This window comes from Pelobates fuscus, chromosome 8, assembly GCF_036172605.1.
Source record: "Pelobates fuscus isolate aPelFus1 chromosome 8, aPelFus1.pri, whole genome shotgun sequence".
NCBI lineage: Eukaryota > Metazoa > Chordata > Amphibia > Anura > Pelobatidae > Pelobates > Pelobates fuscus.
This window is the reverse complement of record NC_086324.1, coordinates 46,749,380-46,763,147: the sequence shown is the minus strand read 5'-3', so window position 1 is coordinate 46,763,147 and position 13,768 is coordinate 46,749,380. Positions and strand designations below refer to the sequence as shown.

Below are 13,768 nucleotides of genomic sequence, written 5' to 3'. Positions count from 1 at the left end.
CTAAAAGGAATGAAACTGTTTAAATAGCCCCTGCAATTAAGTTACACTACACTTTCCATTACATCTTGGGAGGGGTGACAGCATCTCTTTCCCAAAATCGACGTAAAGATCCTGCTCTGCTTAAAATAATTATGGTTTAAGCAGACAGAGCTAGAAAGCAACACAAACAGTGTGCTAACTAAACAAAAAAAAAAAGAAAAGCCAGTTTTTCAAAAATTAAAAGTGCTATTTGATATATATATATATATATTCCTTAAAAGGAATTGTCACTTCTAACATACTGAAATTTTAGCAACTTTGTTAGTGTGGCCTTGAAAAAAGAAAATATTTTTTTGTTTTTTCCTCCATTTTGCAATGAGTGCAAGGCACAGCCTGGCAACCAATGCAAATACATCTTCCCATTAAGAGAAGCTGTTCAGCACAAATTTTGATTCAGAGCATTATGGGAAAAAGGAGGAGCTTACCACTCATAAGTGCTGCAGAGTAAAACATATTTAAAATGTCCTTCTGCCGTACAGCTTACCTCCCTAAATCCTTCAAATAACTTTATTAGAGTGAGGTTAAACAGAACAATTGTGAACTGAAAGGTGAGACATTTCCTCTGCCTAAGTATAGTGGCTCTTTAATTCTACCTAGGTAATTGGTATAAATGAGAACTTCAGTGCAACTGTACAATGAAACATAAAAAAAAAAAAAAAAAAATACTTGAAAACAAGAAAGGTAGTTATGGATATGCTGTACATTTATAACGTTCTTGGCACTTGCACCATGCTGTATAGTTTGAAACAAACTACTTATTTTCATTTAAGTTGACTTCTCAGATTCATGAGTTTGAGACCAACCATCTCTGTGCAAAGCTATCAAGTCCTCTAACTTGAAGAAGAAAAAACCTTCACAAATAATTGCATATTCTAATGTGTTATACAGTTGTTTGTTCGAGGGTGCACATTAATACAGTGAAGATTATTAGGAAAATACTCCTGCAAAGTGTACAAAGATAAAATTCACTTGAAAGTTTGCTGTTACATTATTTTTATAAAGTGCAGCGAAATCCATCTATGGGTTCAGAGATTATTCCTTGTCACAAAAATCAAATACCGGCAGCTATTGCATAGCAGGACTTTTTCAATCTGTAATATCTATTCTTCCTTTGTTAAGTTCAGGAAGAAATTGGCATGTGAAAATCATCAGACTCCGATGGTTTCCTCGACTTATGTCCGTTTTCTTCTAGAATGCTTGTAGGAGGCAAATCGCCATTCATCCCAAATCTTGGGCTCTGTACAGGCCCTAGCAAAACATTTATATAGTTGGTACAAATGGCAGTAGCTTATTTGTCAATGCAACATTTTACTAATACAGCTAGAACTTTACATTAAGTCCAAGGATTCACCCATTCCCATAATTCATAACGCCCTTTGGCCTTATAAATAGGATGTGCCTGATACAACCTATGGGGACACACTTAAAATAACAATCTTAAATTCACTTATCAGTCCTGGGGTTAAAAAACAGTGATACATGCAATGGAATCTAAAAGGGGTGAACTGTACTCATGAACAGTATGTTACAACATTGCAAAATAAATAAATTAACTTACTGTCTATTTCTTCTACATCAGTAAAAGTTTCAGTATCAGAGTAAGCACTTCGTCTCCGGTGAGACGCCCGATGGAAGGATGAAATTGGCTCCTTTGATGAATAGTTAACCCTACAATAATAATAAATACACTTAAAAAACGTTAAACCAAGGCAGAGGTTAAGTATTTTCAGACAGGGTGTAGTACTATCCAAAGTGGATAGCTATTAGGATTTAACGGGTTACCCAAAGCATGACCACTGTGCAGCACTGACCCAGGAAGCACCACCAGTGGCCGTCTGAGTAACTGCCGCTATGGGAGTTCCTAGGCAGAAGTGTCAACACTGCCTTTCTCTGAAAAGTCGGTGTTTGCATTATAGGCTATAAAAGTCAGTGTTTGCAGGGACAGGCTATAGACACCAGAAAAACGACATTAAGCTGTAGTTGTTCTGGTAACTAAAGTGTTCTTTTAACGCATGCCTGGTTAACAATCAAATCAATGTAATAATAAGCAGCAAGTGTACTAAATCATTTTAAAAAATTTACCAAATCTCTACAGTTGTACAATATGGCAAAATAATCTTTTACAAATTACACTTATGGTTTGCCATTTACTAACTTCTCATGAACCAGACATTTATATCAATTAGAGATGATGACATAAACTACAGGGTCCCATGCTAATGTTAACAGTTACCTGTGACTGACAATGGTTTATTTTTCAACACACATTAATGTTTGTATTACATTCACATGCATCTGGTGCGATTGTGCACAGGTTCATAGATGCCTATCCATGCTTACTATTCTAGAAACACATAGTAAGTAAAAAAATTACAATTTGTATAAGCAACATTAAGGCTTGAAAACGACTTGTCAAAGGGGCTTTGGTGGGTTGTTCTATCTCATTTCTTGCAAAATCAATATTTTTTAAAAAAAAAAGACAGAAACAAATATATGAGCAAACTCTTCTACCCACCTCTCTGATGTGTACGTGCCAGGATGGCTCATAGACCTTTTCATCTAAATTAAAAAAAATAATAATAATAATAATGGAATAAAAAGTAACTCTAGGCTGATCTCATTTTTAACGTATTACATAGATCAGAGGTTCACAACCCAGTCCTTATTGCACAAGAAAGATTTGGGCTGCATGCCGGTGATGGAGAAAAATGCATGAGAAACACACGGACCATTTTAATGGGAAACATACCGCTTTTATCAATGGGAAGCTAGTGAGAGAGAGCATCAGCTAACTGGCTTCCTTGTTGAAGTCAGGGACTGAAAATAAGAAAGAGGGGCAAGGCCGATAGGCGCCATCTGGACAACTTTTGGGATACACCTTTGTAAATAGTTTAACCCCTTAATGCAAGATGGCACCCAGGACCTCAAGGCATCATAACAACTTAGTTCCAATAGTGCTCCTTTTATTTTACAGAAAAGCAACATGGAGGTAAACAGGGGAAAAAAAAATGTAAATGCACTCCAGTTGTTACAGAACTACATCTACCTTTATCTAATAGGGGTGCTCCCATACATTTCTTCGAGCCAGTTTTGCCCTTTAATTTATATTGTTGAGTTACATTTCTTGCATACATCATGAGATGTCAGCACAGCAACATATCTGCTGGTAATTACTCCTGGTTTAACTCCTTCAGGACGGAGTCAATAGTGCACGTTCTGATCAAAACAAACCTTAAACAAAAACTAGAATTTGCGCTATATGTCTGTTCACCCGTAGTTCCCCTCTTTAAAAAATATATGCACCCACACTTATTATATATCATTTTGTTCAGGAGAAACAGGGCTTTAATTTATCATTAACTATTCATATATGGAACATAATTTATTATGAATAAAATGTAAAAAAAATGTGAGAAAATTAGATTTTTTTTTAAATTTGCATTTCCGTCTGACATTTTAACTGTGAATGTCATAATACTGTTTTACTGCAAAAAAATGCACATATTTGTAATCAGCGATGTGTCACGAGTACAACAGTATCCCCCATTAACAGGTTTTATGTTGTTTTGGAAAGTTACAGGGTCAAATATAGAACATTCCATTTTCAAATTGAAATTTTCCAGATTAGTAATGTTACCTTTGAGACGGTGTGGTAGCCCAGGAATGAGAATTACCCCCATAATGGCATAGCATTTGAAAAAGTAGACAAGCCAAGGTATTGAAAGTGGGGTATGTTTAGTCTTTTTTAGTAGCCACTTAGTCACAAACACTGGCCAAAGTTAGCGTTCATATTTGTTTTTGTGTGAAAAAAGCAAAAAACAAATATTTGGCCAATGTTTGTGACTAAGTGGCTACTAAGAAAGACTGGACATACCCCACTTGCAATACCTCGGGTTGTCTACTTTTGCAAATGGTATGCCATCATGGGGGTAATTCTCATTCCTGGGCTACCATACGCTCTCAAAGGCAACATAACCAATCTGGCAAATTTCAATGTGAAAAAAATTAAATGCAAGCCTTATATGTGGCTCTCTAACTTTCCAAAACACCATAAAACCTGTACATGGGGGGTACTGTTATTCTCGGGAGACTTCACTAAACACAAATAATAGTGTTTTAAAACAGTAAAACATATTACAACAATAATATAGACCATAAAAGTGGCGTTCGCTTGTAAAAAATGCGAAAAAAAACGTAACTTTTACTTAAAATATAATCGTTGTAATACAATTTACCAGTTTGAAACACTAATATTTTAGTTCAGCGAAGTCTCCCGAGTAAAACAGTACCCCCTATGTACAGGTTTTATGGTGTCTTGGAGAGTTACAGGGTCAAATATAGCGCTTGCGAATTAAATGCTCTGCACTTTCTCCCTGTGTTGTCAGGCATGTCAATCAAATTTTAATTAATCAAATCACATAATTACGTTTAAAGATTATTTAAATATACTCGTAGAATTTTAATATATATGCATTTATAGGTATTTAAATTCTACGTGTATACTAATGTAATCTTTTATGTAATTATATGTATTTATCTATATATATATATATATATATATATTTGCGGTTATTTGTATTTTATATATAGATAGATATATATAGAATGTCATTCTAAGTGTATTTTGTTACCGGTATATATATATATATATTAATAACAAAATACAGTTAGAATGAAATTACATATGCATATATAATTTATATTAAATTTTGTTTCAATATTTTATTTATTTATTTTATTATTTAATTTATTTATTATTTTAATTATACGTATTTATATATAATATATATATGTACATTATATATATAATATATATACATATTATATATATGTAACGTCATTCTAAGTGTATTTTAATACTAATATATATATACTTATATTAATATTAAAATACACTTTGTATGACGTTACATATATATATAATATGTATATATATTATATATATATAATATATATACATATTATATATATAAAAATGCATTTCATTTATTTTTAAACATGTTTAATTATTTATTTTTTACACTACCTACCAGCAGGGGGACTGTCTGATATTTCAAACAGTCCCCCTGCTGGCAGATCCATAGCCAGCTATAGGGGGCCATGTGATCGCTCTTTGAGAGGGGCCTCATTTGCCTGAGGGGGTCTGCCTGGGCTGAGGGGGCCTCATTTGACTGAGGGGGGCTGCCTGGGCTGTCAGGCAGCCCCCCAGAAGAGGATCGCAGCGGAGGTAAGTAAATCTCACCTCCAGGGATAGAAAGCCGTTACGGCGTACCATGCCGCCGCAACGGCTTTAAAGCCCACTTAAAGCGGGACGGCATGGTACGTCGTAATGGCGTTAACGGGTTAATTGTAAAGCCACTTTGTTGCCAAACGTAGCAAAAACAAGAAGACAGATAAATGACCCACTCAACCCCAATGTATCCTGAATACTTAGATATCCAAGTCCCACATCAAATGCCCCCTTTCCAACTTTGTCCCCATTAGCAGATTACCATCTGAACTGGAGAAGGGGACACCGCCGAGGCAAGTAAATCATGAGGAGGCAGCTGGTACATTTCTGGCTTGAATTTGGCATTTGCTATCTTGACACATTCTTCCAGCGTGGTGATAAATGTGTTGCAGGTCGCACTGAGCAGAGAGGATGCCTCATTCATGTTCTGAATAGGAAGAAAGAAAATGATCTTGGGCCATTCAGATTCAATATTCACAGACGCAATATTGTGCAGGCAAAGAAAACAGAACTGCAAGGAGGGAGGACAGGTTTATGGAATGTGCATTCGTATAAAGTGATGCTGCAATAAAAAATAAAAAAACCTTACAATATCAAATAATTCCATTGCAATAGTTATATTTTAGTGTGATTTATATTTACAGTCATTTTATTTATTAATTATCAAAATAACTGTTTAAAGAGACATTATAGTCACCAGAACAACTACAGCTTATTGTAATTATTCTGGTGAGTATAATCAGTCCCTTCAGGCTTTTTGCCGTAAACACTGTTTTTTCAGAGAAAAGGCAATGTTTACATTACAGCCTAGTGATAACTCCACTGGCCACTCCTCAGATAGCTACTAGAGGTGCTTCCTGGGGCAGTGCTGTGTACTGTGCAGCAATGCCATTCAGTGTCTTCATCATCTGAATGGAGACACTGTGAAGTTTACTCATAGCTATGCATTGATTCAATGTAGCTCTATGAGGAGATGCTGATTGGCCAGGACTGTGTTTGGCTTGTGCTTGCTCTGTCCCTTATCTGTTTCCTTAGCAATCTCAGCTAATCAGGGGTGGACTGAGAAACCTCAGGGCCCCCGGGCAAAATAATTAAAGGGCCCTCTTACAGGCCCCACCCATACTCCGCAGCAAGCACCACTCTTGTCCCGCCTCAATGCACCGCCTCCAGCCACACCCTACACAATCTTTAGACACAAGGAACAAAAGTGCAATAATCCCTTCAAGGCCCCAGTAGAGACTACAATTGAGGGCTAATGGGCCATGGAGGGGGGTCTTTCTAGCAGAGGCTATCTCAGTGTCCTTTAGAGAGTGTGTTAGAAAGAATCCCCTCCAGGCCCCATTAGAGACTACAATGGAGTCTAATAGGCTTGGAAGGGGGTCTTTCTAACACTCTGGTTCCTATTCACAATTTGGGAACACAACATAGCTCGCTGATACCTAGGCCAAGTTGGCTCCTCTTACCTTAATTACTGTTGCTGGCTGGCAGTCTGTGGGCTTGCTGGAAGGCTGTGGGCTTACTGGCTGCGGCTGGCAGGCTGTGGGCTTGCTGGCAGGCTGTGGGCTTGGTGGCTACTGTCGGCAGGCTGTGGGCTTGCTGGCTACGGCTGGCAGGCTGTGGCTTGCTGGCTGGCAGGCTGTAGCTTGCTGGCTGCGGCTGGCAGGCTGTGGGCTTGCTGGCTGTAAGCCTGTGGGCTGGCTACTGGCCTGTAGGCTAACTGGTGGCCTGTGGGCTGGCTGGCTGGCTACTGACCAGCCTGTGGAATGGCTGGTCGGCCTGTGGGCTGGCTGGCTGGCTGGCATGTGGGCTGGCTGGCTTGCTGGCTACTGGGGCACTTGAAGATTATTTAAAGAAATAATCCATGCACAATAACCACTACTGCTCTGTGTAGTGGTTATGGTGCCAGTAGGGCCGGGCCCCCCTCCCAGAGTAAGTAGACAAACCGTTTAAGAACAGTTTGCAAACTTACCTGGGGTCTGCTGGGATATGAGGCTGTAGTAGGGTATAGGAGCAGTGGTGCAATGGTATGGTGTGTGTGTGGGGGCAGTGTGTTTATGGGGCTTGAGTTCACTCTCACCACTGCGACCACCAGGAATCCCTGGTGGTCACAGTGTTGAGAGTGAACTCTAGCCCGTAGCTCCAGGGCTAGAGTTTACTCTCGCAAGAGCAGTAACGTTGCCGTAGTAACCGCGGCAACGATCTGTGCTCGCGCAAGAAGGACCCAGAGGAGCTGCAGGCTGAGCTCTCGGGTCCTCTCTTCCTCCCTCCCCTGCCGGCTGCCCGCACGGTGCCTGCGGACAGGGGAGAGGAGAGGAGGGGAGGGGAGGGGAGGGGAGGGGGGGGGGTCAATTGCCCTCTTCTTACTCCCCCCTCCCCCCTTCTTACCCCCCTTCTTACTCCCCCCTCCCTCTCTTCTTCCCCCCCTTCTTACTCCCCCCTCTTCTTCCCCCCCTTCTTACTCCCCCCTCCCCCCTCTTTTTACCCCCCTCCCTCTCTTCTTACCCCCCTCTTCTTATTCCCCTCCCCCTCCTCTTTTCTTACCCCCTTCTTACTCCCCCCTCACTCTCTTCATACTCCCCCCTCCCTCTCTTCTTACTCCCCCCCTCTTCTTACTCCTCCCTCCCTCTCTTCTTACCCTTCTTACTCCCCCCTCCCCCTCTTCTTACTCCCCCCTCCCTCTCTTCTTACCCCCCCTTCTTACTCCCCCCTCCCCCTCTTCTTACTTCCCCTCCCTCTCTTCTTACTCCCCCCTCCCTCTCTTCTTACTCCACCCCTCTTCTTCATACCCCCCTCCCCCCTCTTCTTACTCCTCCCTCCCCCCTCTTCTTACTCCTCCCTCCCCCCTCTTCCCCCTCTTCGTACTCCCTCCCTTCTTCTTACCCCCTTCTTACCCCCCCTCCCCCTCTTCTTACTTCCCCCACTCTCTTCTTACTCCCCCCTCTTCTTCTTACCCCCCTCCCCCTCTTCTTACTTCCCCATACCCCTCTTCTTACTCCCCCCTCCCTCTCTTCTTACTCCCCCTCCCTCTCTTCTTACCCCCCTTCTTACACCCCCTCCCTCTCTTCTTACTCCCCCCTCTTCTTACTCCCACCTCCCCCCTCTTCTTACCCTCTTCTTACCCCCCCTCCCTCTCTTCTTACTCCCCCTCCCTCTCTTCTTACTCCCCCATCCCTCTCTTCTTACCCCCCCTCCCTCTCTTCTTACCCCCCCTCCCTCTCTACTTACCCCCCCTCCCTCTCTTCTTACCCCCCCCCCCTCCACTGTAGCATGGCCGAGCTGCTCTGCTGTCCGCGGTGCCCGGCTGGAGTGATAGGAAGGTGCACACTGAGTGTGCACTTCCTGTGAGTCCGGGCGGGTACACGAAACAGAAACTCCGTGCGGAACAGGAGTTTCTGTTTCCTGTACCCGGCCAGACTTACAGGAAGTGCACACTCAGTGTGCACCTTCCTATCACTCCGGCCGGGAACCGCGGACAGCAGAGCAGCTCAGCCACGCTACAGGGGAGGTGAGAAGCAACTGCAGCCGCCTGAGCGCTCTTAACAGAGCGCTCAGGCGGCTGCAGAATTTAACCCCTTAAGGACACATGACATGTGTGACATGTCATGATTCCCTTTTATTCCAGAAGTTTGGTCCTTAAGGGGTTAAAGAGACGGCCCTGAACGCGGCCGGCCCCCTCAGAGTGTGCCGCCGGGCCCCCTGATGGCGGGCCCCTCTCCCGGCCGGGCCCTCGGACCATGCCCGAAGTGCCCGACCGGTCAGTCTGCCCCTGCAGCTAATACATTGCTTTCCTACAGGATCACATGTGGCTCAGATCACAACTTCTGATAATGTCAGCCAAGGAGGCAAATCATGAGCAGAGCCAGCAGCAGCAGATTTGAATAAAGATAAGATTTGACTACATTTAGGTGGGCAAGGTGGGGCAGGTGGTTTCTAGATTGTGTTTTTAACCCTATAGGGTCAGAAATACATGTTTGTGTTCCTGATCCTATAGTGTTCCTTTACGTACTAGAATAGAGCAGCACATATATGCATGTTACTAGTCTATGGATATAGTCTGTGCTTGCAGGTTTAAGTGAATGAAACAATACAGTACTTGTAAAACCTATCAAATACTATTATGCAGTTACAAAGCAAGTCATTGCACAACTGAAAGTGGGAATATAGTTATCTATAGTTGTGAAAATACCTGAACTCCCCACATTACATACACCCACTGTATATGAATATGAACGCACAAAAGTGCAAGAGAACAAGTCTCGACGAGTAATAATGTGAAACTCTATTACTCATTATCCCTTGCCATGGGGATCAAAGTTCCAAAGAAGATTCAGTGATGAAAGGAGACAATGCAGGACTTTACCTCAGTACTTGGAGATGGACGATTTTCATCCTGATTCACAAATTCCTGGATAGTATGAACCTGCTGCATCAACAGGTCACAATACAGACGGAGTTCCGACATTTTGGTTTTCAGAGATTCATTGGTTTCACTTATTTCTGGGGGGAGGAAAATGCAAAACAAGTGCATTAATAATGTTCATTTAATGAAATGAGCCATTGAAGGATGGCATAAGTAATTAACCTTTTAGATCCCAACATATTCATGGTGCTAAAAAGTTATATATGGCAGCCTATCGATAACAAACGGAAAAACATACAAACATGGACTATAAATATAAAAGGTGACAAAGCTCTTATAGCTTTTGTACAATAAAAACATTTTTGCTGCAACATAAGCCCTCCTACTTAGCCACACCCCCTCACTCCAGAAAATACTTCCTTATTAAATGTATGTACACAGGTCAGCCATTGACAGTACTGAGTAATCTGAACTGCAAAGCAACCTGCATTAGAAGAATAGAGAGAGGAGATATTTGAGTATGCCAAAAAATATTATTAATATTAATATAATATTTTTTTCTTTAGTTGTGTCACATCACTATTGCATGTCACACTTCATTTAATATTTAATGCAAAAAAAAAAAGTTAAAGAGATTCTGACATCCAGAAAACACACTGAAAACAGAGTTAGCTCAAGATAAGATAAAGCATAAGCTATGCACTGGTAAAACACCTGAAAATGTCCATAACATTACATGTAGTTGAAGATTATTTAAAGGAAAACTCTAGGCACCCAGACCACTTCAGCTTAATGACGTGGTGTGGGTGCCAGGTCCAGCTAGGGTTAACCCATTTTTTTTATAAACATAGCAGTTTCAGAGAAACTGCTATGTTCATAAATGGGTTAAGCCTTCCTCCAAATCCTCTAGTGGCTGTCTCATTGACAGCCGCTAGAGGCGCTTGCGTGATTCTCACTGTGAAAATCACATTGAGAGCACGCAAGCGTCCATAGGAAAGCATTGTAAATGACGGGGCAGAACGGAGGAGGATCGGAGGCAGAGAGCTCCCCGGCAAGCGCTGGAAAAAGGTAAGTTTTACCCCTTTTCCCCCTTTCCAGAGCCGGGCGGGAGGGAGACCCTGAGGGTGGGGGCACCCTCAGGGCACTATAGTGCCAGGAAAAACGAGTATGTTTTCCTGGCACTATAGTGGTCCTTTAACTCTGGACACTGCTCTGCAATCAGCCATGAGTTTCCATTTGTGGAGGCTATGTTTGGAGTATCTCTGGGACCTGGCATTTGGCATTGGAAGTGTACTAATTGTGTGCACATACAATAATCTATACATTTGCTATTGGGCAAGAACAATATATATATATATATATACAAACAGTGTTGCACTCACTGTATATTTAGATCACTGCCTGGTGCTGATCAGCAAAGGTATAATTATGAAAGTAGATAGCACTCCACGGTCTTTATCTTCAGATAAAAATTAACTTTTAATGCTCCAAGTTAAAAGATCTTGTTGTTTTAACTTGGAGGATTAAAAGTGAATTTTTATCTGAAGATAAAGACCGTGGAGTGCTATCTACTTTCATATGTTTAAGGCCGTAGGCCTGTATTTGTGGGAGGAGTTAAGCGTTCCTATAAGACGCCACTCCTCTCTCCTTACCTTTGCCGTGTCGTATGCTGTTCACCCCACCCACTGCACCCTCACATATTCACACATTACCTTCGGGAGCCCCTCTTTTTTACAGGCCTACCCCCTACGTCGGTTCCGGCACACCTCACCGACTTTTAACTAAATCTTATAATATATCAGTCAATAATTAACCGACCACAAATATATATATATATATATATATTTAAAACATTTTGCTGTACCATCTAATAAGAGTCGGTTAAGTTTCACTTTAAAATACCATAGACGGGGGGCGGAGCTTAGCGCTTGAACGGTCGCATGGCCGTCGAGCTCCGGACCAGCGAGACACTTAAACACCGTTCCAGGCCTCTAAACTTCAGCCAAACTTACCCCGAGATAACCCTGAGACCCCCTCCAGGTACCATGGGCCAGAAAAATAAGAAGGCGAAACCCGACAAGCCCCGCCAGGGCATGGATATAGGGGAACTGTGGCGGCAAGCGCACAAGGCCACAGGAGCTAAGATGGTGTACCTGCATGGAGGCTGCTCAGACTTCACTGACGGATCGTCAGATGAAGATGGGGGAGACCCCTTGGTGCCCATGCCGAACCCACCACCAACACGGGCACAACAACCCCCGGTGACCCCTACCCCTGTGACCATGGAGGCAATTGGGGCACTTATGGCTGATCACCACAAAAAAATTGCGGACGATGTGGCCCTGCTCAGGGGGGACATTAAAGGCCTTACTAACAGGCTGGGGGCAGTGGAAGCCGCCTCTAACAGCCACACTAGTCAGATCGCGGAACTCCAAGCAGCGATCCGAGACATACAACAGAAAACCCGACAACACGAACAACAGCTCGCCGCCCACGAAGATAAATACCGCAGGAACGACATAAAACTGCGGGGGGTTGCTGACTCTGTCCCAGAAGCCGAACTCCCACATCTCATCAGGCGACTACTCACAGAGCTGTTAAACCCAAAGGCAGCAAAAGCGATCATCCTGGAGGACATATTTCGCATACCGAGACCAGCGAAGGCCCCACCTACCGCGTCAGGGGATTTAATTCTCCAGTTCCAATTGTTCAAGAAAGCGGTTCAAGAAATTGTTCAAGAAAGCGGTCCTGGAGGTTGTCAAAGGTCAGTCCACATACCCATTCGAGGGTATGACCCTTTCCTTCTATGCTGACTTATCAGGCGGGACGCTGGCATGGAGGAGATCCATGAGCCCATTCACAGCTCTCCTGCGCCTCCATCAAATCCGGTACCGCTGGGGACCAGGCCGTACTCTCAACATAGACAAGGGAGGCTCCAAACATGTGATACACGACATGCAAGAAGCCACTGGGACGCTGGGCTTACTTGGCCTCCCCACAGAATCGTTGGCTCCGGCAACACCGTCAGCAGGACTAACGCACCCACACGGAAGATACTCCGTAAGCACGCCAGAGTTTGTACCACAGAGACCACCCGCGGACCCATATACTGAGGCCACCACCTGAAGCTGGACTTACCCCATGAGATTTGCAAAAACTGCACAGCGCCACATGTTCCGTAAGGCACTGAGAGTTCAGATTTGCCCGTGGCTTCAAGTTTTTCTTTTTCCCAACACCACACAGATGGAGGACTTGGGTGCTCGGAGAGGGGGACAAGCCCGACGCTTAGACTTCTGTGGCTGAACTATAGCGGCCCACTCTAATCCTTCTTACCCTCCTGAGCCTACTTGCACATTCAGAGGTCATACGGACATGCCGACTCAGGTTAGGCAGTTCCATGGTGTATCTCCACAGTAGCTGCATCACTCCACCCCACGTATGAATATTTAACCATTGTCTATACACCTCAATGCATATGTTCAGCGCTCACAGGCATTTTAAGGTTAACACACACAGCAGTAAGCTAGCAATTAGAACATAGCCTTTCCACACTACATGCCGCCTATGCCTACAGATACTAGTTTAACCTTAAACTTAAGACATACTGGCCTAACTCGCAGAGTGGGGCAAAATCGTAAATGTATATTAACCACTGTTTATACTGTGTTCTATACAACGTAAAAGGCCTATACCATGCTTTCATTGACACTTGAGACGCAGCCAATAACATGCTATCAGACGTATGGACCGGCGTTAACCCAGATGACACCTACAGCATGATTAAGTTTTTCTTATGTTATACGATATGTTTCTTCACAATATTTCCTCATACAGACAAAAATGTGTTGTCATTCGAAATGCCATACTGGTACTCGCCAATAACTCTTATAACTGGGTTTGTGGATGCCATTATGGCCAGACAAGCACGTATATATGTTTGTTTCTTGTTTATTAGTTAATTCTTTGTTTATTAAGCTTGGTACGCAACAGAGGCATACACTTAACCGAATAACCTGCTCCATACCTTAAGCGCACCTAGCACTGACATTTGCAGGCTTAGCTCAGCGTGGTGTACCAACAAAAATTACGATTAATAGCTTGCTATCCTCATATAATATAAAACTGTGCCGTTTAAACTG

The 13,768-nt window shown here is 43.0% G+C and overlaps 1 protein-coding gene across 1 annotated transcript in view; it reads right to left on the bottom strand.

The window, feature by feature from the left end:
• Positions 1 to 606: 606 nt before the first annotated feature.
• PLEKHA3 (pleckstrin homology domain containing A3) overlaps positions 607 to 13,768 on the bottom strand; it is a 28,194-nt gene continuing 15,032 nt past the window's right edge. Inside the window, exons 4-8 of the mRNA XM_063428673.1 lie at positions 9,630 to 9,766; positions 5,532 to 5,696; positions 2,555 to 2,598; positions 1,598 to 1,707; positions 607 to 1,287 (exon numbers count right to left, since the gene is read on the bottom strand). Coding sequence (XP_063284743.1) covers positions 1,160 to 1,287; positions 1,598 to 1,707; positions 2,555 to 2,598; positions 5,532 to 5,696; positions 9,630 to 9,766 — 584 coding nt within the window. The 3' untranslated portion in view covers positions 607 to 1,159. The remainder of the gene's footprint in view (positions 1,288 to 1,597; positions 1,708 to 2,554; positions 2,599 to 5,531; positions 5,697 to 9,629; positions 9,767 to 13,768) is intronic.